A 26,816-nucleotide genomic window follows, 5' to 3' on the forward strand; every position below is an offset into this window, starting at 1 on the left:
TTAATCAAAAAACAAACTCTTTAACTCTTTTTTTACCTACTCTTGTAAAACAGTAAATTTGAAAATTCATGGAAAACAATAATTACATTTTAATGTTAAAAAATATTATTTGGATTAAAGAGTTTGTGCATACCTGTGAATTAACCATCGCAGAAAACATAAGAAATCATTTTGCTAATTATAAATACTGTTAATTTAGCCGAGCTGTGGCCATTGGGTGGTGGTCTAATAAATTTGTTAAGCAGTGTACGTACTGTAATTACAAAAAAACCTTTAAGGCAGGTGTAAAAACCATCATGAGTGACTCCCTGTATTTTAAAGTAGCTGTGTGGAGGACAGTGAGTAAGAAATAAGTAAGCCATCAATTATTCATATAATAAATACAGTCAGCAATTATGAACCATGAAATTACAAAATAGTCCAGATATTAATAATTACTGGCTGTGAGCTCAGTCAAAGGAACAGCCACTCATATTACCTTCCTGTGTCTGGACTGGATGAAGAGCAGCACCGTGAGGTAAGCAAGAGAAGCATTGTGGAATAAATATATTGAAAGAAATACTTTATCAAATAAGGTCTGCTGGAAGAAGAGAAGCAATGATGATAAAACATTTTGGGCAGTTCTGAAAATTTTCACAATTTTATACGCTACAGATAAGAACAAAATTATTAGCGCCCCTATGAAATTAAAGTTTTTGTCCAAAAAAAAAAAAAATAAATCCTGAGTGCTTTTTTAATAGAACAAGTGATTTTCAACATAGCATTTCTAAACATACTAGTTCGCTTTAGAAAGCATAGATTGTTTCTATTTGCACACAATAACAGAACTGATCTTTTTTATTGAGCCATAGCACTGCTGAGCAATGATGCGCTTTAACTCTGTAAGGGTCAAAGCTTGTAAAATCTACACTCTGCATCCAATTTAAGAGTTTGAGCTGTCACTTGAGAAAGCATCATGCCAAAAACAAAAGGAAGCAGTTTAGTCTTAACAAAAAGAATTGTTGATGCTCACAAAGGAGGTGGATATATAATGTTATCACAGCATTTCCAAGTGACAAGAGAGAGAAATATCATCAAGAAATTCAAAGAGAGCCACACACTACAGAACAAGCCTGGAAGAGGAAGGAAGCAGCAGAGATGAGATGTGTCTAAAGATCCCAGAACAGAAAAGTCAGGAATTGTAGTCTCAAAGAAGACAGTCATTAGAACAGGAAAGGACTGTGAGGGTTCCACTTCTGCAGAAGAGACACCTTCAATCCATTCTGAAGTATGCTAAGGACAGCCTGGAGAAAGATTATGCATCCTGGATGCAGGTCATTTGGTCAGATGCAATTAAACAGGAGCTTTTTGCCCATAGAGACGCTGCTTATGTTTGGACAAAGAAGGGAGAGGCATACAGCCCAAAGAACACTGTCCCCACAGTGAAACACGATGGTGTGAGTATCATGCTGTGAAGATGCTTCAGTGCACCAGGAACTGAAAATCTTGTCAAGGTGGAAGGAATCATGAAGAAAGAGGGATATGTGAATTCAGCAGTCAACAGCAAAACTTCAGATTTCAAATTCAGTAGTTTTAATAGGAGCTAAAAGATCCACTGATGTCTCCAGGGTTTGTTCACCTTGTTGACCTTTTTCACACACATCTTGAGGCTTGACAGAGATATAGTTTTGGTTCAATTGGTGCTGATTTTCTGATAACCTCCTCCATCCAGTACAAAATAATCGCACTGAGGTTAATTTGTGCTACCAGAGGTTTTCAGAATTTCAAGTCTTTTTGTAAAACAGTGTCCCCCATAACGACACAATTCACAGTTCCTACCATTTTTCATTTAAACATCTTTCTTACAGAAGAAAGAAATTTCTTTGGATCTTAAAAATACCAAGGTGCCAATAAACAATATCATCGCAGTTTATAAAAAGATAGCTTTATTGCACAAGGTGTTGAGTACTCTTTTTTTTCCGTTTTTGTTTGTTTTCATAGAAAAGAAAATGTAGAATTAAACACAAGCAGTTGCAAATTGAAGCAATGTTTCCCCATAAAACTTTAAGGAACAACCTTTAGATTTTTAAAATGGTTTCAGTAATTCCTTTTTAAATTGTTCAATTCATCATTTCCCTTTTTCTTTTGTAACCAGCAAAATTTTCAGAACATGCAATGCTGCTCCCTTCCCCCCCAAAAGTGGATTAATAATTTATTAATTAAAGAAAAAAAAAAAGCAAACTCTAAATTCTGTGACAAAGTAAAAACAAACTAAATGACAATAATAATCAAAAATAAACAAAATAGGAGACAACCCAACCAATTGCTCTTTAAAAGAAGAAAACAATATATATTTTTTTAACTATGCATGGTCCACTCTGACATGTTTTAACTGGTCCATAAATCAAGATAAAGCAGTGTCTGTATAATTTTATAGTTTTTCATTAAGTCCTCTTCTGTTTCATTACAATAGCTTCAGTTCAAAGTTTACATTGTGCCCTGGTTTCTAGTGAGGATGTCGAAAATAGTACTCATTTATACAAAACACTTTCCTATGTACACAAGTCTTCTATTATGGAGTAAAACGTAAGCTGTGTAAGTAGACAACAGGGAACAGTGGGAGTGGAGACGGGGTTCTGATTGATTGGCAGATATGGAAAAGGTCGGGAAAAGTGGAACGTGTGAAGTTGACCTTACAAACACAAGCAAAGTCAGTTTGAAAGCATGTTGTTGTATTTTAAGGAAAAATCCACCCAGGATGTTTCATAAGCTGTAAAGCTGTTCAAATAGTAAAGCACTGAGGCCAAGAAATTGACACTGATAAATAAGAACATCGGGACCACTTTATCCACTACATTTTTTTTCATTGACAGCAAATATACGTGATTTTTTTGATCTACTTTGCTAAAATAGTACAAATAGAAGGATTGTAATGAACACAGAATAATTCAATATTTAATGAATAAACTGCTAAAACCGATTTGTAAGCACAGCTTTTTTTTTTCTTTTTTTTTTTTTTTTTTTTTGAAAAGCAAATTAACACTTACATGGAAATTTGAGTATGGATAGCATTTTCCTTATGCGAGTATGGTTTGCAAACTGCATTGAAAGCAATAAGTCAGTGTTAGCTTTTAATACATTTGCAGGGGAATTCTCCAAATTTGCTAGGAAGTAAAGCTACAATTTGGTCCTGGTAATATGTCATGCTTAGGTGGACAAAGATGTAAAGAGCTCTAATCAGCAAAATCTAAAACACAATTATATGTGTTATATGCAAAATGACAAGCCTAGTTTTACTAGAAATCTGGAAATATTGTTGATTTATAATTAACCGAAACCAGAAAATGATTGGAGGGTGGACTTTTTCTTTAAAGACAGACATTACATTTACTTTGAGCAAACTGACAGAAGATTGGTGTTATACAGTAGAAGCAACTTCACTGAAGAACTGGGGAAAGCAGGTTGGACAGAACTTTATTTCATCATTCCAACCAATATCCATACAACTGGAGTAAGGAAGCCCCTGGTTGTGAAAGCAGGCCTGCTCCATTCCCAAACTCTTGTTTTTCTGAAGACAAGTATTTGCATAACTTGAAACATAAAGGCTAAAATGAAAGGCATCATAACCATTAGCAATTAAAAAAAAGCAAAATACATATCTCTCCTCGCTAGTTTTGAAGTAAAAGGGACCATGAATACATTTAGAAGCAGTTTCAATTTGATGTATGCTCATTGGCCTGCTGCACTCCTGGAGTTTGGGAAGGAATTGCTGTGACACAGATAGGAAACAGAAATACTTGTTGGTTGTTTGTTTTCATTAGTTATAGTTATAGGTAATGGCATTGAGTTTGTGAACACACCTTCAGAAGGTACAATACAACATAATACAAGATTCTCACTGTATAGACTGTCCTTGTTATACTGTTTTCTTTTTCAACACCACACTTTCTGCACTGAGCCATAGACCACAGGTAACCAGCGACACAATCTCACACTATAATTTGACTTTACTGTGCTTGTCCTTTCAGCTGCTACCTGCTGCACAGGCAGCACAGCTTTGAACATTTACAAAATCACAAGGGGTTCAAACCTCAGTTTCACCACTTCACTTTCTTTCACACAACTTCCTTTCGCTCTAAGATCTTCTGTCCATGGTTGTGCTACCCGTTTAAACTTCCCTCTTCTTTTTCCTTCTTTTCTTCTGGCAATTTTTTTTTCACTCTGAGCGATTGTCTTGTGATCTTTTATATATATTTTCAATTAGAACGGCTTTTATATTTCTCTGCATTTTTTTCAATATTCATATATTGTTATATATTTGAATAGAAATATATATGTACATACTTTTGAAAACAAACATATATCTTTTTCTTTTTTTCTATTGCGAGAGCCCTGATGTTACGTTCGACCACTGAAAAACATTTGGAGCAACTCTTTTTTTTGTTCTTTTTGTTTTGGAATGATCTTTGTTATGTGATTAAGCTTTGGGAGAAGAAATAATAATAATTATAATAATAATAAAAATTAAAAGATACAGTACCATGCATAAAGCTAAAAATAATTTCAGCAAGGTGGAGGGACTTTAAAATACTCCTTTTAGTTTCAAAGACCACTTATTCTTGAAGAAAAATCTCTCTGCTACTTAATGACATATTATATTGACACTCGATCCCTCTGATTATACTCTTAAAATCACTGTCTGTTCATAAATTCAAGATTATGCAAATATGATTTTTCTTCATAAATCTCCATAAATTTGCTGCAACCTTTTTCTTATTCAAGTTGACACTACACATCAAATAGCATTTCTGCCCGTCTGTGCATATTAGACCTCTTCTCTCAGTCAGTCTGTCTCTTTGACCTGCCAGTATGCTAGCAGTAGATCACAGTGACACTGTATGGATATGATGGTGGACCAGGCGGGTAAAGGTGAAGGTGGGAAAGGACAGAAAGGGATTAAAAAGGGTACAGGTAAAATGAGTTAAAACAAAAGTGTAATGGTATTGTGGCGCCATGATGAATCACACAAGGGTCACTTCCTTCTTGAGGAAGTTTAAGAAAAAAAGAGGGAACTTGTCATCTGTAATAGCTCCCTTTTTGAACCCACTTCCTTTTCTGTGTTTTTCGTTTTCTAAGCCATGTTGTCAATCACAATTGTCAAAACAAAATTTAAAATGCTGGACCAAATTAGGATCGTAGTGTTACATCATCAGCATCTTCATCATTACCATTATCCCCTTTCACACATACAAAATGAACAGTGGGAGGGTTCAGTTTTGACACAGATGTCTGCCCAAGAGGTCAACATACAGATTGATTTTAAAAAGGTCTATCGTTGGTGTGTGCCTGCCACATGCATACATTTATATACACACATATACACGCGCGCGCACGCACGCACGCGCACACACACACACACACACACACACACACACGCACGCACACACAGCTTGTGAAGGTTTCTGTTACTTGGATCTGTTCTAACTTCCTCTTAGTGCACATGAGATTATATTTCCATTATCTGAAAAAAAAAAACTGATTAAAAAAGAAAGTTTGGATCCATCTTCCACTTCATGATGCTTGATTTTTTTTCCCCCCATCTTCTCTGCTTTGAGTCTGTTTATAAAAGCATCAATTAAGACCACTATGCTGTGTCATCCATTGCATGTATATGAAAATCCCTTTGTCTCAAAACTGATATTGAGACGACAGTCTGTCCACTGCCTCTAATGTGTGAATCCACGATGGAATAATCTTTCAGAGCCAGTGTAACACCAAGGTTGGTGGTTAATGCATACAATAAAGCATCCTGCCATGGCACAATGCTGTGATATGAGCTCCTTTCATCAGAGGCCAAAAAAAGAACATATTAAAAACCTAAAAATCGTCATACGCAACTCTGAAACTCAAGCAACCTGGTTCATTCTACAGCTGTCTTGATCCAGAAAACAAGACAGTGCACGTGGAAAGCATTTTGTGCATAAGTACTGTCTTTGCCAGAAAAATCAAAATATAGAGTGAACAGATAAATCATCTATGTTTTGGCAAGAGTGTTTCCCAGGGTGATGAAATAAGAGATAAAAATGACACAATAATAAAAGAAAGCAATCAGGCAGAAAGAAAGGCAAACCCCTGTGCTGTGGAGACCCAACTCTGACCCCATCATACAATATTGTCAGTGGGAATCCAACCAGCCCCCTGTAACCTGGCACAGCACAGGCACTGGCGGGTAAGCTGTGCATCTGTATGTTCCTCACCCCAATTTTTCATAGAGGCTCTAGGCAAGCGATGGCTTGACCAGCATTCAATGAAGAGTTACAGTGACAGGCCGCAGTGATGGCAGGCTACACTAATGTGTAGGACTTGGAGTAGGCTCCCGCCCCTCCATCCCTTTGCTTCTGTAGTCTGCCTAAGCCCGAGGAGCTGCTCTCCAGGAGAGAGTCTCTGGATCCTCCCATCTTGGAGGAAGATGAGGAGGCACCTCCAGGGGTCCCTCCTGTGGCCCCTGCTGCCCCACCTCCACCGGAGGATGATGATGCCCCAGAAGCTACAGCAGAAGCAGCAGCTGCCGCTGCACTCTGGGCCCCTGCAGCAGAGGAGCCAGGCATTGTGAGAGTCCTCTGGGGAAGTGTGGAGCTGCTAGAGCTAGCAGATGCCCCTCCACTCCCACTGCCTCCACCACCGCCTCCTGTTGCTCCTCCCGAGGAAGCCCCAGAGGAAGTGAGATTGGACAGACCAGAGTGGCCCATGGATAGGGCCTGTTGTTTTGCAGAGTCCATAGTCACATGACGGCCCTGGGTGTGGTATGCCCGCTGGGCCAGGCCACGAATGGAGGCTTCACGTGGTGGGACCACTGGACATGGGTCATGACGCTCTGCCTGCTTTCTAAAAAAGGGATCTGACTTCATGTAGAGGGGTAGGTTGCAGTAGTCACCTGGAAGGGAAAAGTAAAATTTAACATAACTGCACAAGCTTGTAAGGCTCTAATAAATACTATAGAATACTGTGCCCCAAAATACTGGCTCTATAATCATTTGACTGTGCTATGTAAATTTGCTTTCAATTTAAAATTCCTGAAAAAAAAATAATGCTCAGAAGCAACAACTCACTCTTGGCGCGATGTGGAATGGGCACAGCTACATTCTTGCCACGGTCATAGTCTTGGGGTTTAGGTGGTGAGGCAGTGAAACGGCAGATACCGGGCTCTGATGGTGTGCTCATAGACGTCATGCTGTCTGCATTGTCGTTGGTACCTGTAGTCATCTGATCAGAAGAGCTGTCAGAGATAAAGCACTCTGTAATCTCAAACTTAGCATGTTGCAGGTGTTCCTCCAGCTTGGCATGCTCATAAGCTCTCGCCAGCTCCTCGTAGGTGGAGGAGGCACTCTCTGTTGACACCATGCTGTTGCGCCCTTTATCTGTGCAAAAATTAAAAATAAAAAAAAATAAAAGGGAAAGGAAATGAAGGCAAGCACCTTTCATCCAGGTTTATAAATGCTGCTGAGCTGTAGCCTACTGCAAAATCACATTTGCTTCCTGTAGATAAACAGCCTTAATTGTATGTACATGCTAATGGCTGTAAGTGTCATTTCACCCATGTACCAACCTGTGTCCTGCGAGAGGCTGGCACTGTAGCTGTCACTCTCTGTGACAGTGATGCCATGCTGGGAGCCAACTGTGCGCCAGTCTGAGGTGAGAGTACGGGCTGGTGTAGAGGCCTGGCACTTGGTCAGAGTCCACTGACTAGAGTAGCGGTTCCTGATGCTATGGGCTGACTTAACACTCTTCCTCGACACTGGATCTGGTGGTAAATGGATGGAGAAATAAGACGGGTTGGCATATGTACAGAAGATGTTTACTGTAAAAAAAATAATAATAAAACTAGTGTGAACTGAGCATAAATATTGCTTTAATCAGTTTTAGCTGAGTACTGAGTACCTTTTAAACTAATAAAATGGAGAGTGATGAGCAAAAGCACATACTAGTTCCTGGCCGTATGTCTGACATGTCAATCAAAGGGCCAGTGTTCTGGATGAGGGCAGGATGATGGACAGACACACCAGTGCAGAAGCTCTGAGGGTTCCCAGTTTGGTTGAACTCTGTATCTGTCACTGGGATAGTGGCCTTGTCCTCACCTACCAGAGACAGAAACATTGTGTGTCAACAAAATAACAAATAATTTAACACTGCATTTGATGCCATGGTTACTGATGCAGTTCTCTGCGTAGATATGTGAGCATGCGCAACAACTCTGTCTTTCTCTGTCTTCCTCTCACCGATTTGCTTGATGCCTTCTTTGTCCTCAATTAGCAGCTGCACTCTGGGGATGTCGATGTGTAACCGTGGGCCCTGAGGAGGTCCTTTAACCGGGGTGTCAAAGCTGCGGTTGTTTTTACTAATCCATAGATAGAAGATAAGCACACACAAACACTCATGGTTTTTAGAAAATGAAAAAAAAAAAAGTAGATTTGTGAGGGGATATGAGATTACATTTAATAATATTTCAAGCTTACTTTGTGAATAAATTCTACTCTTACCTGATCAGCATCTCTGCCAGGCTTTTGGCATCTAAAGAGAACAGAGGATATGCCAAATTAATTTTTTTGATAAACAAGCATTCTTAGAATAACAGCTCTGCAGACTGAATTGAATATTCTCTCCATAGAGTGCTTTGCACTTCCCCCCAATTCATTTCCACCACTTATCTCCTCTCGTTTCTTCTCTCACCTCTCAGTCTCTTTAGTCTCTTTTCTTTACGTTTTTTGCGAATGATGAAGAGCAACGCAACACCGAGTGTGACCAAGATCACAGGACACCCAATCGAAAACAGCTTCTTGACATCGTCATTCTTTTCCAGAGGGGATTTAATTGGTGGTATTGTGCCTGTAGAAATTAGTTTATTGTGCTGTTTTAATAAGACAATATTGTAAGGTACCCATTTTAATAAATGATTTATTAAAGCAGTTTAACCCATTTATCCAAATTAAATAGCAAATGAAGATTGTCTTCTACTCACTGCCATCATAGTCTAGTGTGGCAAACTGGGAGCTCTGGTTACCACAGCCAGCACTGTTACAAGCTTTCATCTTCAACTCATACCAGGTGGCCTCACGCAGCTCTGCCAGGAACACATCTGTGGTGGCATTGGTACGCACGTTCTGCCATGTCCAAGTACCTGCAGGAGTACACGCTGTTAATTATAACTGGTTTTCATAAAATAAACAAGATTATATATGGTTACGTTTTGTCATTTTCCCATTGGATTTGTATCAGAACATCTCCAGTATGACCAAAAACTGAAAAATCAAAGGGAGCCACTTACCTTTCGGTCTAAATTCTAGTGTGACAGCTGTGATGGGACAGCCTCCACTGGCCCACCCTTGCAAGTTGAGGCGGGCATGGCTGGAGTTAATGTGGGTGAAGACAGGCTGGTCTTTGTTGAACTGGGGTTCTGGAAAAGCAAGAAAAACTGTTTAGTATATTAAAACGTTACGTCCGCTGTAACAGCTCACAGGTAATTGGTCAACACTGGTCAATATTAACAGATAATAAGACAGCAATGCTCTAAAAATGTAATGTAAATATGTTGATGCAGTTGTTAACTTTGTTAGTGGGAAAAGGGAATGAGTAAATATGTTTGGCATCGACAGTGACTACAAACTTTGAAATGTGTTAATAACTGATCTGAAATACAAGAATTTTAATGACAGCATAAACAAAATATGTTAATATAGTTTAAAACACGCCATCCCACCAGTTACAATTATGCCACAAACCATAAAACTAACCTTTTCCATTAAATTTTGAGAGAAGTGAATATTAATTTGAAGGCTTACTAATGACAGATGACTTAGATATGCCTTGCTCTGGAAACATTTCTAAATTAATTGGGTTAAGCATTTTTATTAACTTATACACTAAATGGATCAAATATGATTTCATTCTAATATTCAATACAGAAATCTGTTTGAGCTAATTTGAATAGACTGAAGCATAGATGAAAGAAAACAACCCTCACCTGTAATACAAGACGTGGTCTGTGTATAATAAAGTCTTTTTTCAAACGTCAATTCAAATGTTTCAGATTGTAGAAAAGATACATTTAAAGGCACATTGAACACTTTGAAGGGTTTTCTATCTTTAATAAAATGGAGCGTTTACAAAGTCCAAGAGCAAAACGGGCAGAAATTCTTCTCATTGAGTTTAAGTATAAAGCATGACCATGAATTTCATCTACAATTTCAAACCTCTGTCATTATGTTGCTGTGAATGGTCAAAGATGAAGCATTTTTTTTTTTTTTTTACCTTGCGCATGTGACCTGCTACATTTGTTGATAGGTTATTCCATCACAAAAGTGTTATATAGTACTCCTTTATAAAATATGTATTTTATAATATAACTTGTCCATGGTATTTTTTTTTTTCAACTCTATTCCACCTTCTCACCTCGCCCATGAGTCTTTGCCTCAATGATCTCACTGATGCGTCCGGCACCAACACTGTTCTTGGCAGCCAGCTTGACTTTATACCAGGTCCCACAGCGCAGGTTGTCCAATTTGAAGGAGCGCTCGCTAGAACTGATGAAAACATCTTTCCACTCCTCTGTGTTGTCTACAGAGTACTGCAAAACAAAACCTGCAGAGAAAATAAACGTACACAAAATATTACTCAGTTTTTCTTAGTTTGTTATACAACTCTCATCAGTATTAAGTCTACTAACCTTTATGACACTGGTAGCCCTGCTGGCCACTAGATGGCAATGTATGACTGTACTTCTCTTGCACAGTTAAGCGCCAGTTGGTGGATGGTGTAGCTGCTCTCTGTCTATGCCGCCATTAGTTACCTACAAACCCCAAGACTGGGATGGCGCTGACTGAGCATCTATGCAAATGAGGGTACGCAATATGGTGACTGTTTTTATAATCAGCTGCCTTGAAGAGCCAACTCCCTCCCGCTCTGAGTCACTTTCCATCTAATCTTCTGTCTGTCTTTCCTTCTGTCTGTACACAATTATGCATATATGACTGTCTCTCTGTGTTCCCATGTACTCCTTGTACCATCATTATTTCCTTACTCTCTCGCTCTCTCTCTAACAGATGGCGTGGTGGAGTCCAAAACATTTAAAAAGGGTTAACATGCAGATCAAGCAGTGTCTGTAAGTTTTATAGTCACCCTCTGTCTGTCACAGAACAGAAGTGGACACAGCAGAACATAACAGAAGAACAGGAGAACAGTACAGAACAGCACAACAACAGACTACAAGAACGCTTTGACAGACTACAGAATATAACATTGATTCTCAGTGCATGAGACCAGTCATTTGGCGATTTATCTTTTTTTATTATTATTATTTTATTTTTATGCAAGCTGGAAAAAAGTCCTCATAACTGCCTGAGACTGTATTTATGAAAGCACGCTAGTATGTTTTATCTGAAAGCGAATCATATGCAGACGTCACAGCAGTGACAATGCAAAATAGACGCGTGACAAGGAACTACTGCTGACACTGAGCAGATGGCTTTAGGGACGGGGCATTCCGCTCTCATACAAGTTATATGGAAAAGATTCACGGACACTAGACACTGTATGCAAACACTAGCACGTCATTATTTGACTACCAAGCTGCACATCCAGCACACGCTGTTCAAGTTTACACATTACTTCCTGTTTCAATCTGCATAACGCATGCATGCAAGTGTCTTTCTTGAGTCATCCTGACAGCCTTAAAAAAAATACTTCATATACTGGTTAAGACTGAATGTGGTCTTGTGAAATTTTCTAGTTTTATTTGTTTGTTTTCAATGCCATTTATTCTGTGATTACATAAGGTAGCATAGCCACAACACCAAAACCATGTATGGTGCTTGAGCACATCATATACTGTAGAGCAGTAATAAGTTGGAGTGCCACAGCATGACCAAAGGGAAAGACCCATATTAACTTCATGCCCATTCGGGCACGCACACTGTGACCATCTTCACTAATCAGCTAATCAAACAGATGCACAATTAACATAAAGCCAAGACACCATTCAATAAACTAACAGGTCAATGCAGACACTAACAATAAACACTAACAATATGCCAGGAAGGACACAAGATGAGGCAAGATATACATGTCGGCTATAGACAAGAAGAAAGTAATACAGCTTTCCTCAGAAAAGCCATGTACCTCTTATAGAGCTGCCACCATTGTCTCCTGGTATCCAAGCCAGAGTGATGGAGGAGGTGGAGGTAGTGGAGACGGTTAGACGTGGCTGGTCTGGAGGCACTGAGGACAAGGCACAAAAGTTGTAATGCCAGTACTGCATTATCATAAATAATACTTATGACAAGTTATAGATTCCTTTTGGCGAAACATTATTGTTCCATATGTAAAAAGTATACAGTGGTTTGCTAATATGTCATTATCTGGATTTTCCTACCTTGCACCAAAAGGTTGACTATAATAGTGTCAAAGCCTAGTGTGTTTGTGGCTGTGCAGGTGTAGTAACCAGAGTCTTCAGCTTTGACAGAGCGCAGCACCAGTGTCCCATTAGTCAAAATGAGACGCTGTCCATCCAAAGATACTGGGATGGCTGTGTCCTCACTGTTAAAAAGAACGAGAGAATCATGAGAGGCCATCATGGGAACTGTCTGTAATTTAATCACATCTAGAAGCAAGGCGTCACCACTCAGCAGTCATCTTGAAACACCTACTGTATGGACATAAAAAATGATTTAATATATTCGAAGATGAATAGAATTAAATTAGTTTTTGTCTATTTCTCTGATTAACAGTGGTGATGATTTGTTAATTTTTGGCATATGATTATATGTTCTTTTGTTCTGGTGTTACTCGTGAGGGTATCATTAAGGTCAGGGGTACGCATTTTCTGCAATGCATTTTCTCCAAGGGGCCATAGGAGAAACTGCTGTGGAGCCACACCAATAAGATTCACTCAGTTTTGCTTATGATTAATTTTATTCTTTATAAGTTTATTTGTGCGGCACTCCACAACAGTCCCAGTTTCTCATGTGGCCACTTGGGAAGATTAGTTGCACATGCCTGATTAAGGTGGATATGTTGTGTAAGTATATAAGTTAGGATCTGGTTTTGTGTTTTCAATAGTTTTTAGTTTGACAGTTTTTTAACTTTTTTAATGGTTTATCCAACCAGGACTCCAGTGGAGCTGGAAGCCATCCCAAATTACATTGTCTGAGATGTGAGGTACACCCTGGGTGTATCACCTTTGTATGTGTACTTAGTTCAGTCTCTAATCAATTCTCAAAGGACTTGCAGCAGTGTGTGCACTCAGCTTCAATGTTTCTAGCATGGATTCTCACCTGTCTTTGGTCCATTTTATGGTAGGTGTAGGCTCTCCTACTGAGCTACAGGGCAGTCGCACCTCTTTCATCCAGGGAGTAGTCACTGTACCACCAAATGAGATGATTTTAGCTGGGGCTGGTGGAGGAGAGGAACGGAAAAGTGAAAGGTGTATAGAGGCAGAGAAATTTAATAAAAAGACCATTAGAGCTAACTGCATCAACATTCAAGCAGCCCATAAGGCCAGCTGAGCAATACACTAATTAATATGCACCAATCAGATGATCTTGCTGTTGTCGAATAAACTATTTTCAAATCCAATTAACAATCACTGTGTTTTGAATCAATAGATTGCAATGTTAATATAAAATACTGTACATGCATGTGAATACACTGATTTATTTTGACTGTAAGAATTCTTTAATAAGCAGGAATAACTGAGAGTGAATGTGTACTCCCTGTAATTCATATTTGAAAAGAAAGCAGTGCTAAATGTGACACTGCCCCCCCCCAAACAAAAACAGAATATGTATGAAAACATAAAGAATACAAAGAATGAGCAGAAAGAATATGAAAAAAAAAAATCCATCCATTCAGGCACACAACCCTCTTATTCTCTGTCACCCTACCCGCTCTGTCTCGCTTTCTTTCCCAAGCTTGGCATCTTAATGCTAGTGCTCTAGTGCACTTATGTTAAGGTTGAATGAAGTATTGAGTGAGCGAGCCTGGAGGACACTGCCTTTTGCAGCTGCCGATCAGCAGCACACACTGATATGAGCACACATTAACAAACCTTTGCACCCGAGTCAAAGGATTGAACAGATAAAGAAAAGGCACTCTATTCATTCTTACGCCTTTATTCAACCTGCCCTTTAATCCCAAGCCTATTGATTTAACTGCCATCTTCATTTTCTTAAACACTTTGCCTCTCTGTTGTCTTCTATATTAGTTAGTTCTGCTCCTTTTTCCTCCACCTGCTATCCTCTCTTTTGGTCCCCTCTTATCATTTCCCTGGATGAGGGCAGTTTATCTGGTGCTCTCTGAACTCTAAAATCAATCGCACACCTCTGTAAAGTCAAAGCGAGCAATAGCACAGAAACAAGGAAGGAGTAGAGCATACAGGGCAAGTAATGGAGTATGAAGATGAGGCAAAGGAAAAATCTTTTAAAAATGCTTATTTTTAGTTCATGAGTGAGACAGTGAGTGGTTTTAAGAGCAGCACCACTCTAACAGTAGATGTATCCTAACAGTTAATAAGAGAGAGCGGATAGAAGCAGGGGGAGACAGAACTGGAAAAAAGGAAAACAAGAACACTGTTGTTTCATCCACCTAACAACAATAAAGTTTCAGCTTCTTTGCTAAATGAAGATAATAAAATTTCCTCTGATCATGAAACTCCCTTTCATATTCAAGGACTTACCTTTGACTGCTGGCTCCACAGTGACCTTTTCGCTGAAGTTACCCCGGCCTGCAGTGGTGACGGCTGCAGCCCAGATCAGGTACTGCTGCCGGTGGTTGAGGTGTGTGATTCGGTAAAACAGCAGCTCTGGATTAGCTTCATACTCACTTGGCAGCTAAGGAAAGCCAAAAGGGAAGGGAGAGTGTTGATTTGGAAGAACAAACTTGATAATGTAGTAAAATCATTTCACTTGATTACACTTGTTTAACTGCTTGTTGCTGCAATTATCTAATCACCCAATCACATGGTGGCAACTCAATGCATTTAGACACATAAACAAGACAACCCATTGAAATTCAAACTGAGAATCAGAATGGGGAAGAAAGGTGATTTAAATCACTTTGAAAGTTTATGGTTGTTGGTGCCAGACAGGCTGGTCTGAGTATTTCATATTCTACTAAGATTTTCACACTTAAACATTTCTAAGGTTTACAGAAAGTGGTCTGAAAAAGAGAAAGTACCCAGTGAGCAGGTGGGTAAAAATGTCTCATAAAAGATAGAAATCAGAGGAGAATCACCAGACTGCGTTGAGGTGATAGGAAGGCAAAAAGACCTCAAATAAGCACTCGTTACAACCAAGGTATGCAGAAGAGCATCTCTGAAGTCACAACACATCAAACCTTGAAGCAGATGGAAGATTACACAGAATGCTGCTTATGTCCGCTAAGAACAGGAAACTGAGTTCACAGTTCCCAAAGGCTCACCAAAATGGGACAATAGAAAATTGGAAAAATGTTGCCTCATCTGATGAGTCTTTATTTCTGCTGCAACATTCAGATGTTAGGGTCAGAATTTGATATAAACAGCATGAAAGCATGGATCCATCCTATGTATCAACAGCTCGGGCTTGTGGTGATGGTGTAATAGTGTGGGGGATATATTCTTGGCACACTTTGGGCCCTTTAGTACTAACTGAGCACTGCTTAAATGTCACAGCCTACCTGAGTATTGTTGCTGACCATGTCCATCCCTTTATGACCACATTGTACCCATCTTCTGATGGCTGCTTCCAGCAGAATAGCACACCATGTCACAATGAGTTCATGGTACTCAAATGGCCTCCACAGTCACCTGATCTCAATCCAGTAGAGCATCTTTGGGATGTGGTGGAGCAAAGTATTCACATCATGGATGTGCAGCCAACAAATCTGCAGCAACTGTGTGATGCTATCATGTCAATATGAACCAAAATATCTGAGGAATGTTTCCAGCACCTTGTTGAATCTATGCCATGAAGAATTAAGGCAGTTCTGAAGCCCATTAACAATATTGCTGCTATTAACAGGGTGTGCCTAATAAAGTTCCTGGTGAGTGTATAAAGAGCATAATAAGGCAGAATGGAGAATTGCAATAGAAAGAGTCTGGTCTGGTTTGGAAACAGAACACCTATTTAAAATAAAAAAAAACAAAAAAACATTTAAAGCATTACCTTCTCATTTTCTAGTAACACGTGTCTCTTTTTAAAAAATTAAAGTATATTCTGAACACCACAAGGTAAAATCTTGGGGGTGCCAAAGACAAGATTGTTTAGAGAGGCAGGCATAATGTGAAGCACTGAGTGAACATCATTTTAATGTGAACCCTATATTTTCTTCTTCATTTTGTACTGGTAAAGCAGACCAAGATGGGATGTAAGTTAGAGAGGTTCTGGGGCACATCATATTGTGGTAGGGCAAAACGATATGGAAAGATGATGCTGGAGAGAAGGAGGGAGGGAGGAAAGGCGAGCCATGCTTGAGGAGAGAGAGGCGAGAGGGTTGGATTGGGGGAGTAAAGCCCACTACCTCGCCTCCTCTGCTCTCCTCAGGGAGGGCAAACAGAGATATGAGAGTGGAAGACAATAGCAGACAGACAAATGAGTCAGTCAGAGATATCATGAACAGTCATACACTAATGAGGCCTATCTACTACAGGCATCAGCAGTGATGGAGAGGAAAGGAGAGGAAAGTAACACAAACAGAGAAAGAGGAATGGTTGCACACAAGCAAGTATAAATACACACAAATACATGCATGAATATACTGGCACACACACACACACACACACACACACACACACACACACACACACACGGTTGCATACATGACCTGGAGGTGGATGTGTAATTGCAGTGTGTTTAACTCAGCCATGTGTCTCCTGTCTAGACACATACACATCACTGTCCCCTTAACACATATACACACAGAATCTCTCCTTTTTTACTGCCTGCCGATCGCTATTCACCTACCCACCAATTATGCCTGTATTTCCTCAACTCCTACTCTTCACCTACTCCTCAGGTATCCCAGCGCTCAGCTATATATACACACACCTGCAACTCTGACTGTTGCTGTGCTGCTGCCCTCAACTAATAAATAGTATGAAAAAAAAATGAAAACACAATCAAAAATTCAACACACACACACATACACACACACACACACATACACACTGCACTGTAAGGCAGCACCTAACATTCACTCGCCACCCTCTAAATCATATTTTACTACACCCTAGCAGTTTGACACTGTCTTACATTTGTGACTGACAGGCACACATGCACACATGAAATGAAGACTGCAATACAAGTGTCAAATAGCATGAACAGTCAGGGAATGTGCCAGACCAGTAAAACCTGTAAAGACACTGCAGCATTACTGAGCTCTGTCCTAGCCTGCTGGGTTGTTGTCTGCAGAATGGTTTATTCTGTGCAAATAGATTCCAGTATTCATGTTGTTTTTCACATTTATGAGCAGGTCGCCATAAAGGAATCCACTGGGCTTTTTATTACTTCACTGTGTTCCCTGTTCATCATCTAGTCCTCTTATCTCTTGACCCTCTCTCTATTTTTCTCTCTGACTATTCTTCACCCCACTGCATCATCCTTCTCTTCTCCCCCTGCCATCACTGTTCATCCATCTCTTCATTCCCCTGTCTTCACATTTGTCTGTCATCTGTGGGCCCACTCTTTGCTTTTTCCTACATCTACCCCCCCCCCCCCCCCCCCCCCCACACACACACACACACACACACACTTTTCTGTTTTACATTGTTTTAGCATTTCTGCCCTCTCACGTACATCAATATCTTCTTCTACACATTTTTCTCTATACTCTCCACTGCAAGCTGAGGCATGGATGGAGAGATTGATAGATAGATGGTGGGATGGATGTATGGGTGGGTGGGTAGATGCTGGGAGGAAGGGAGGAGTGACAGAGTGTGTGTTGCTGTAACGGATATTAAAATATTCCTCCGGCGTGGAGATAGCGGTGATCCGGGGAACGATAGAGCGAGATAATGAAAAGAGGAACAAAAGTACTCCCCGCGCGGTGTGTCTGACCCCCCCATCCCTCCTTCCTTCTCTCCAGTCGCACTCATTTACATAGTAATCATGCCGAACTCTGCATGGGGGCTTCAGAGAGAGAAAGAGCGACTGAAAGAGATAGATAGATAGATAGATAGATAGATAGATAGATAGATAGATAGATAGATAGATAGATAGATAGATAGATAGATAGATAGATAGATAGATAGATAGATAGATAGATAGATAGATAGATAGATAGATAGATAGATAGATAGATAGATAGATAGATAGATAGATAGATAGAAAAAAGTGTGATTTGTGAATGAGGAAGTCTAAGGAAATGATGTGTATGTATATTTCTCAAAGGGAACATTTATATAGTGCATGTGTATGCACGTGTTTGTGTGCAAGCCTGCAAGCAGGATATATTTCTTGCTTTTAAATTCACACTGTTATAGAAACATGAGTTGCATATATGTATGCAGCTCTATATTGCTGGTGTAATACATTTATGAGTGTATTTCTATAAGCATGTGTGTGTGTGTGTGTGTGCGTGTGTAGATGTGTGTCTGTGTAAGCGAGAGTGTGTATTTGCTCTTGGCTTGTTTTCTGCCCTCGTTGATGAACAGATGAGGTTGTCCTGGCAACGTGATGAGACGCAGATATGTAAATGAGGCTGGAGGGTGAGTTTGCACGCACACACACTGCAGAATGAGGAGAGCTCATTTCACACACGCATCTCGCTGAGACTGCAGCACTAGACCACACACACACACACACACACAAAAACACACCCTAACACACACACAAACACACATGCAGAACAATGCTATAATTAAGTCAAATGAGTTTGATCTCAGCAACATACAAAATGTTTAACAGAAGCTATTTTCTGCATCGAAAAAGGATCTTGTCCCTTTTCATTACCAAGTCATGTTTGGGGTTTGTCTTGTTGCATTTTTCCACTTTAGTTCATTTGCTTATACTGAAACTCCGTGCACCCCTCTTGTAACTCACCGGTTGGCCTGACCCGGTGCTGGAGCAGTAAATGGTGTACTTGCGGATGATTCCATTTGGCTTGTGAGGGGGCAACCACGACACTACGACACTGCTGGCGGAGGAGGGCACAGCTTTGATGCCAGCTGGGGGTCCAGGGTCTGAATCATGAAGGGGAGAAAAGAAAGAATTGGAGGGCTGAGCAAAATGTGAACCTCTTATATTATAGGAAACAGGAAGTGGTTTTCCCTTTCATCTTTATTTGTAGTAAATTGAATTTCTTTGGGTTTTGGACTGTTGGTTTGACAAAACAAGCAGTCAGAATTCAATTCAATTCTGTTTTTTTACATCACAACAACAGTCGTCTCAAGGTGCTTGTTAATATTGGTAGGTAATCCCCTGCAATATTAGAGAGACAAGCGTAGTGATCAATAGGCTGGCTTATCGGAAATTGCAAAAGGGCTATTCCAGTCTTTTCTGCCATTTTATAGAGAACAGAATACTAGCTGCTCATTAGCATGAATACAGAAGTATACGATTATAAACTATAGCAGTATATTGATAATCCCTTATCCTGCATGACCTTATTCCTCAACTGCTAGATTCCTAACTAAGGATTTTTCCTCAACAACTTCGTAATTATTCCTTAATAAGTATCAAACTACTAGTGAATTAATTAGAATAAGGCTTTAGTATATGTTAATATATCAGGGATTTGTGGCTTATTTTGACATATGCTATATTTAAATATTTTAAGTTAATCTAGAATTAGAGGTTAGAAAACCCTGGGGGAATTGGACAACACTGGAATTTAATTCCTAAATAGTGTTCTTAGCATAAAATCCACAAATCAGGGAAATGAACACATGTAACCACACGTTCAAAGAGCCACATGCTGTGGTCCCCTAGCTATTAGGCTGAAAAATTAAACCCAGCTTTCAATATTCTTATGCTTGCTGTCTTCTATGTGCATTCATGTAAGAGACAGAGGCAGAGAATGACAAACTGAGAATTGGCTGTTTGCACAATTGCACAGCAAACACTTTTCCATGTGCTGTGGACAGAACTGAGGGCAAAGGGAAAATACAGAAAACGTTGAGCGTTTGTGAAGAGGTTGCCCCTGGACACAGTGTCAACTCGCATCAGGGAAAAAGACACACTCAGTTTGCCCCTGATAAACACGCACACTCACTCTCTCTCTCTCTCTCTCTCTCACACACACACACACACACACACGCACACACGCACGCACACACGCACACACGCACACAAAGACTAACACAATACACATATTTGAATAGCAATTGCAGTGGGGCCAGCTCATAAAATGGAGATATGGTGGCGAAAAGAGAATAAAGGCCTTTTCTGAAATGACACTTCTTAGAATCTCTGCTCCTCTCTCTCTCTCTCTCTCTCTCTCCTGCACTTTCTCTCTCCCTCATTTTCTTCATCTCCAGACGCCTGCCGTCTCCTCTGCCTGGCCCCAGGGAGGTAGAGGAGAGGCGGATACGGATGTAATCCACAGCACCGCCAGTGTAAGCACAAAATTAATTCTCTCTAAGCCACAAAGAATTAATCCCTCTCCTTGTGCTGGGTGCTGGGTTAGACTTGCACACAAACAATAGCGCATGTACACACACATGCACTCATGCACGCACACAAAAACAAAGCCATATACACCTGCAAACACAGACCCCCCCCCCCCCCCCCCCCCCCCCACACACACACACACACACACACACACACACACCTTCTAGATACTTACATACACAAACCGGCACCCTTAGGGTCCTTAACCACACACACTCTTTTTGGCTTCTTAATTCTCATTAGCACTGGTAATGGCACATCAGAGCACAAAGAGGTTTTAATCAGCAACCTCAGCCTTACAAAGACCCCCTCTACCCCCACTGGCTCCCTGCCTCCCACACTGCTGCCTAAACCAAGAAGAAAAAACCTTAAACCTGCCCCAAAGACGTGAACAAAGCAAATGACTTATTATTGGAGGTCAGTTCATCACTTAGTTTACCTGTGTGGATAGAGCTAATAAAATATGGACTCACAGTCTTCACGGGTTTGGATATACAGGACGTTGCTCCGGACACCATCCCCAGCCTGGGTGTAGGCCAGCACCTGGATGCTGTAGTTAGTGAACTTTTCCAGGCCTCTGAGCTCCACTTGCTCCTTGGTGGTTGTGATGTTCTGCATTTCACCCCATTCTGTTAGACAATAAGGTGGAGAGAAGATCAGTTTGAAACACTGAGTCGTTTAGTGATCACAATTTAACCTGGATGACAGACAAACTCAACACACCTCCATCTGGGAAGACAGCCCAAAAGACGACACGATACCCCTTCAATACACCATGCAGTGTCATTCTTGGAGGCTCGGCCCATGTGATTACTGCCTCATCAGATGTTACAGAGATGGCTCGCACATTCTGAGGAGGCTGACTGGGCACTGAAGACAAAGAGAGAAGAGAAAAGGTCAAAGGAGTTTTCTAAGCCGTGTGTCTTCAGTTATCTAACTGCATGTGCTTCACCTTTTAAATAGCAAAGGTCTGGTCATTGAATGCTGAAAAGCAGTTACAACTTGTTTGATGACTGAATTCAAGATAAAATGCAGAAAATCCAGGAATTTTTTTTTTACTTTTTAATATCTGGTTTATCGTTAGAAGGTGATCATTTTCCACACTGTGGAAGTGGATTACATCAGGGGAATGGTTTTAAAGTGTTTTCTGGCATGCCCCACTTCAGAAGTTTAAAAAAAAAACCATGTTCCTGATAACACAATTTTTAGCTTTTATTTTTATCATTAACAATAAAAACACAAGTTTTGCTTAAATTAAGGTTTGTGTAACAGCATCAGTAAACTCTTATTTATTTACCCTTTAAAAGATGCTCTCTTATATTATGTTCCTTGAACTTATTTTCATTCCATACTTTCCATCCTCACATCACCGGCAGTACCTGAGGAGTTTATTACACTGCATTATGGTAATCTAAAGAGTTTCAGGGTTTTTTAATGCATGAAGGCCACAAACATCAAGTTAACTGTCTGATCATACATTCCATAAAAGCTTGTTCAAACTCTTTTTGAAGCTAAAAAGAGATATTTACATTCATGACCTCATATTTTTCAAAGACTGCGCAGTAACATGAATTGAATGGGAATAGTTTGGTTGGGTTTTGCATGATTTTACATACATGCTTCAAAAAAATTCAATCATATTTGGAGTTTTATGGATGTCCAATAGTTTTCATAAGTTCTGTAATGTTATATAGACATTGAGTTTGCAGGGGCATCTGTAACCTGAGGGTTGATGTGTTTTCAAAGCTATGACTGCAATAGATAGTTGATTAATAAATCAATTAAAAGACCTTTCTGAAACCCTAAAAGGCATTTCCATATCAAACTTAAAGTGAGTAAACAGGTGATAGATAAAAAGCCCACGCCATGTGTCAAGCCTGATGTATAGGACCATTTCTCTTTCTCTGTACAAGCCTCCCTCTGTCCCTGCCAGTCCAGGTGTCCTTTCTATTGGCTACCACTGACCACGAGTCATTCAGACTTTGAATAAAAGCCACTGTTGAAGATGAACAGAAGTCAACTTGTGAGAGAAGGAAGTGCAGGAAGAGAGGAAGAGGGCTGACTGAAAGACAGAGTGCAATGAAAGAGAAAGACTGGGCCAAGTCCACTGGGGAATTTCTCTGCAGCTGGTGAAGAGAAAGGAGGTGGGAGGAGGATGGAGGAAGGGAGGGAAAGGAGAAAGGGGGATCAGAAAACTAAAACATGGTTTTGCATGAAAAAAACTTCAGCTTCCATATTTAAATAATGAGAAGGCAACTAAACACAGCCCCATTTGCACCTTTACCAGAAGCAAAATAAGGTTGAAAATGTGATCAAAAAGGTTAGTGGGCTCAAATGGGTGTCTCTATCACAGCTTGCTGAAATATTCTTTTAAAAAGTCTGCATAAAAAACGTACATAAATAACTGCATTAATTTGGAGAAAATAACGATGATGAACTCGGGCTAGAGGGAGGAGGACACGGGAGTGACGGGCAGAGGAAGAAGGGAGGAAGAGAGTTAAAAGCAAGGGGACCAAGGGATAGGCAGAAAAAGATGAAAAGAGGGATCAGGGAGACAATGCGCTCAGCTGTGGATAATTACAGCAGGAAGCTAGCACAGGGAAAGAGAGAGACAAACAGAGAGACAAGCTAATTATAATTATTTTTAGTATGCTTGTTGTTATCACTATTATCATAATGGCCATCAATATCACTGTCGCCACGGTGACAGCCACAGGAAAGAACTGGAGGGCTCTGTCTCTTCTAGTCCAATGAGGCTCAGCCAACTGTTCACTGGGAGGACAAATATGTATGTGATTGGTGTATGTGTATTTGCTTGTATGTGGTAGAAAAACATGAAAATGTGGATGACATATGATGGCGATTGCAAGAGATAAACTGTAATAAAAATGCCTGTCTGAAGTCAGCATGAAGATACAGTGCCCCATGTTGAAGAAATAAAAATTGAGAAAAGACAAATGAGAGCACAAGAAGTATAACAGTATTTAGAGGTCTTCTTGAGAGAATACAATGACTGAGAATCATAGACCACATATAAGACGAATGTAGCCTCCTAGTCTGAAAACTGCATAAACTTTCATTCTTTCAGGAAAGAAAAAGAAGTCTGTATAGTAGTCTATAAGACAGTGACAATGCTTGTCCCTTGATGTATGTCTTCAGTAAACACTTTGGAGTTTATGGTCTCAATCTCCAGTTTTAAGTCTTATTTAATATCATGTGATGTTTATTTTTTAAATTATGGTCAAAAAAGATGATAAAGCAGCACATGATTTGCTACCTACTGTAAATGGTGACTGCCAGAGTGCTCATTTTGAGCACAACAGCTGTTTCTTAGTGACCAAAAGTCAATTAATGCAGCCAGTATTGAAACTAATGCTTTATAATAAAGGAAAAAAAGGTACAATGCCTTTGCAGTGTAAATTTTAGCCCTTGGAATTCTAGTTGACAAGCTAAATGGATCAAACGTAGGACAATAAACAAGGGCAAGGGTCAACAGTGCTATAGCTATTAGTTTACTCCATCAGCCTCTTAGATCTCTCCCAGACTACTTTTAGGCTCATGTGTTGCACATTTTTGTCTTTTTGTTTTTATAAAAAAGATGGTTGGTCAATTTTTGTCATCGGTTATTATTATTATTATTTTTTAAAATGTCTTCAGCCTAAGAAGAGGTTTTTGCTCTCTTAAGTGCTTTTGTGTTTTAGTCATTCATCCAGTTGGTATTAAACTTTCTACCCACTAACGATCAGGATGTATTGCAGTATCTACACTCTATCTGTCTCACTGTACATGGATCACAGAGGTCATGTGTGCTGCTGGTATTTATAAGCAATTTTAGGATTTCAACAGCCAACAGTCATTCCTACTGAAGCGATATAGAGAATGCAGTAATTTGAGATTACAAAGCATGGAATGATTTGACAGAGATCAGACGAACAGTGACGTGAGATAAAGTGCAGTAACTCTGTATTAGAGTGAAATCAGACAGAGGGTGATATTTCATCTAACTGACTTTGTACTTTTCCACTGCACATATTGCATTTAGCTGTTTGAATTTTCCAATATTGCTACAAGTCACTAAGGTAGCTCACATTTACCCTAATATACAGTACAAGTGAGGATAAAATCCCTTTTCACATATGTTGACACATGTATGTATTGTTCATTGAGAGTCTCACCATCTTCCAGTGTTGTAGCATTGATCTCTGAGCTAGAAGGCCCTGTGCCGGCTCTATTGAAGGCTTGGACAACCACACCGTACTGGGCAAACTTCTTCAGATTGTCCAGTGTGTAGACTTCACTGTCTCCAGTGGCCTTCATCTCCACAATGCTGTACTGGCCATTACTTCCTGGGCCGTTCTCTCTGTAACCTATCTGGTAACCCCGGATGACCCCGTTCTGCAGCTCTTTTCTTGGAGCCTAAAGATTGCCATTAAAAAAAAATGTTCTCACATTAAAATGACTATTTGCATTCCCAGAGTGTGTCATGATATAGACACTGAAGATGTCTTAATCTATCAAATCAGACAAAAAAATAGGTTAATCTGCTGGAAGCATGATAAAATAATATAGTACTTAAATCCATTACCTTCCATGTGACCCTGATACTCTGGGATGTCACAGGCTGCAGGATAACATCCATTGGAGGACCATCGGGCTCTAAAGAAAGAGAGTTTCTGTATGTATGTCTTATTTTTCTTTATTTTTCTTATTTAGATCAAAAGAGGTTTCCTTCAGTTTTATTGAGATGGGCGTTTAATGCAAAATGCTTATTCAAGGACAGATGTCCTTTCCTTACATTCATGTGAATAAAAAGCAGTGCTGTCAAGAGACTTACGTGCTTCCTCTGTGCTGATGGTGAGTTCCTTACTGGCCTCACTCTTTCCTATAGCATTGTAGGAGTACATGCGGATGCTGTAGACAGATGCAGGATGAAGATCCACTATGTTGGCTTGGTTGTTGGTGGGAGAGATGTTTCGGGTGGCGTGCTTCAGCTCCCAGGAATCTGACAAAACACAAGAGAATAACACATTTTCCTACTTCAACGATGGATTTTGGAATTTATGTTTTCTTACTCCTACTTGCAATTTTGGTAATGACATTCAGTTTGAACCGTAGAAAAACAAATAGCCTTGTTGTTGTTCGAATAAAGAAAAGTACCAACAGCCTAGCAATTTTCAATCTGTATGTATACAGTGAAGTATATACTGCTATTTTTACTTCAACTCCTGATGCTGTTATATTGATAGAAAAAAAAAAAACAAGACTTTACTCACCTGTCTTGTTCTTATATTCAATATCGTAGGATGTAATGACACTGTTCCCATCAAATCTCTGTGTCCACCTGAGATTCATGCTACGATCTTTCACTTCTCGCACCTCTAACTCTGGAGGGTCTGGGGGCTCTGAGGATTTAAATTAGACAAAGTGAACAAAAGAGGCAAGAAAAAGAAGGGGCAAAAAAAAAAAAACGCTCAGACAAGTTCGGAAATAAATAAGAAGAGCATGGTTTGTAGCTTTTATCGCTTTAAAGAAAGGGTGCCACTGTACATGCATTTCCACGCGAATGCTTACCTTGCACAGTGAGCTGGATAAGGCCTCGTCCCTCTCCGTAAGAGTTGATGGCATGACATGAGAAGAAGACTGAATCCTCACGCTCTGCTGGCTTTAGCTGAAGTGAGAAAGGTACAGAGAAAATGTCAAAGAGACAAACAATTCTATCTCTGCGTAGGCAAATTGTGCAAAGCTTTGTGATGAAGAAATGCCTTGGTGAAAGTTGTTGCTTGACCATGTTTCTTTAGTGTTAAGGTGACTCTGTTCACCGCATTGAAAGGTACAAGAGAAAACAGTCATCAATCAAGTGCTGCACAGCATTTTTGGTGCCAAGATCATTTGCCACCAACCTGCCTGAAAAACATTTAGCTCACACACATCATATAGATTCAGGTGCTGGAAACAATCCTCAGACATTTTGGTCCATGTTGACATGATAGCATCACACAGCTGCTATAGATTTGTCAGCTGCACATCTATAATATGAATCTTTAGTTCCACCACATCCCAAAGGTGCTCTGTTGGATCTGGTGACTGTGGAAGCCATTTGAGTAAGGTGAACTCATTGTCATGTTCAGAAAACAGTTTGAGATAAGTTGAGCTTTGTGTCTTGCTGGAAGCGGCCATTAGAAGATAAATCCAGGAGATGGG

The 26,816-nt window shown here is 39.9% G+C and overlaps 1 protein-coding gene across 1 annotated transcript in view; it reads right to left on the reverse strand.

The window, feature by feature from the left end:
• Positions 1 to 4,656: 4,656 nt before the first annotated feature.
• dscaml1 (Down syndrome cell adhesion molecule like 1) overlaps positions 4,657 to 26,816 on the reverse strand; it is a 99,423-nt gene continuing 77,263 nt past the window's right edge. The window contains 22 exon segments of the mRNA XM_030744286.1: positions 4,657 to 6,913; positions 7,089 to 7,397; positions 7,586 to 7,780; positions 7,962 to 8,114; positions 8,256 to 8,374; positions 8,517 to 8,547; positions 8,707 to 8,862; positions 8,996 to 9,154; positions 9,302 to 9,430; positions 10,426 to 10,614; positions 12,151 to 12,249; positions 12,404 to 12,567; positions 13,305 to 13,422; positions 14,705 to 14,858; positions 19,047 to 19,186; positions 21,089 to 21,244; positions 21,339 to 21,485; positions 24,791 to 25,031; positions 25,201 to 25,271; positions 25,450 to 25,617; positions 25,889 to 26,017; positions 26,187 to 26,283. Coding sequence (XP_030600146.1) covers positions 6,324 to 6,913; positions 7,089 to 7,397; positions 7,586 to 7,780; positions 7,962 to 8,114; positions 8,256 to 8,374; positions 8,517 to 8,547; positions 8,707 to 8,862; positions 8,996 to 9,154; positions 9,302 to 9,430; positions 10,426 to 10,614; positions 12,151 to 12,249; positions 12,404 to 12,567; positions 13,305 to 13,422; positions 14,705 to 14,858; positions 19,047 to 19,186; positions 21,089 to 21,244; positions 21,339 to 21,485; positions 24,791 to 25,031; positions 25,201 to 25,271; positions 25,450 to 25,617; positions 25,889 to 26,017; positions 26,187 to 26,283 — 3,714 coding nt within the window. The 3' untranslated portion in view covers positions 4,657 to 6,323.

The sequence above is a fragment of the Archocentrus centrarchus genome, chromosome 13 (assembly GCF_007364275.1).
Source record: "Archocentrus centrarchus isolate MPI-CPG fArcCen1 chromosome 13, fArcCen1, whole genome shotgun sequence".
NCBI lineage: Eukaryota > Metazoa > Chordata > Actinopteri > Cichliformes > Cichlidae > Archocentrus > Archocentrus centrarchus.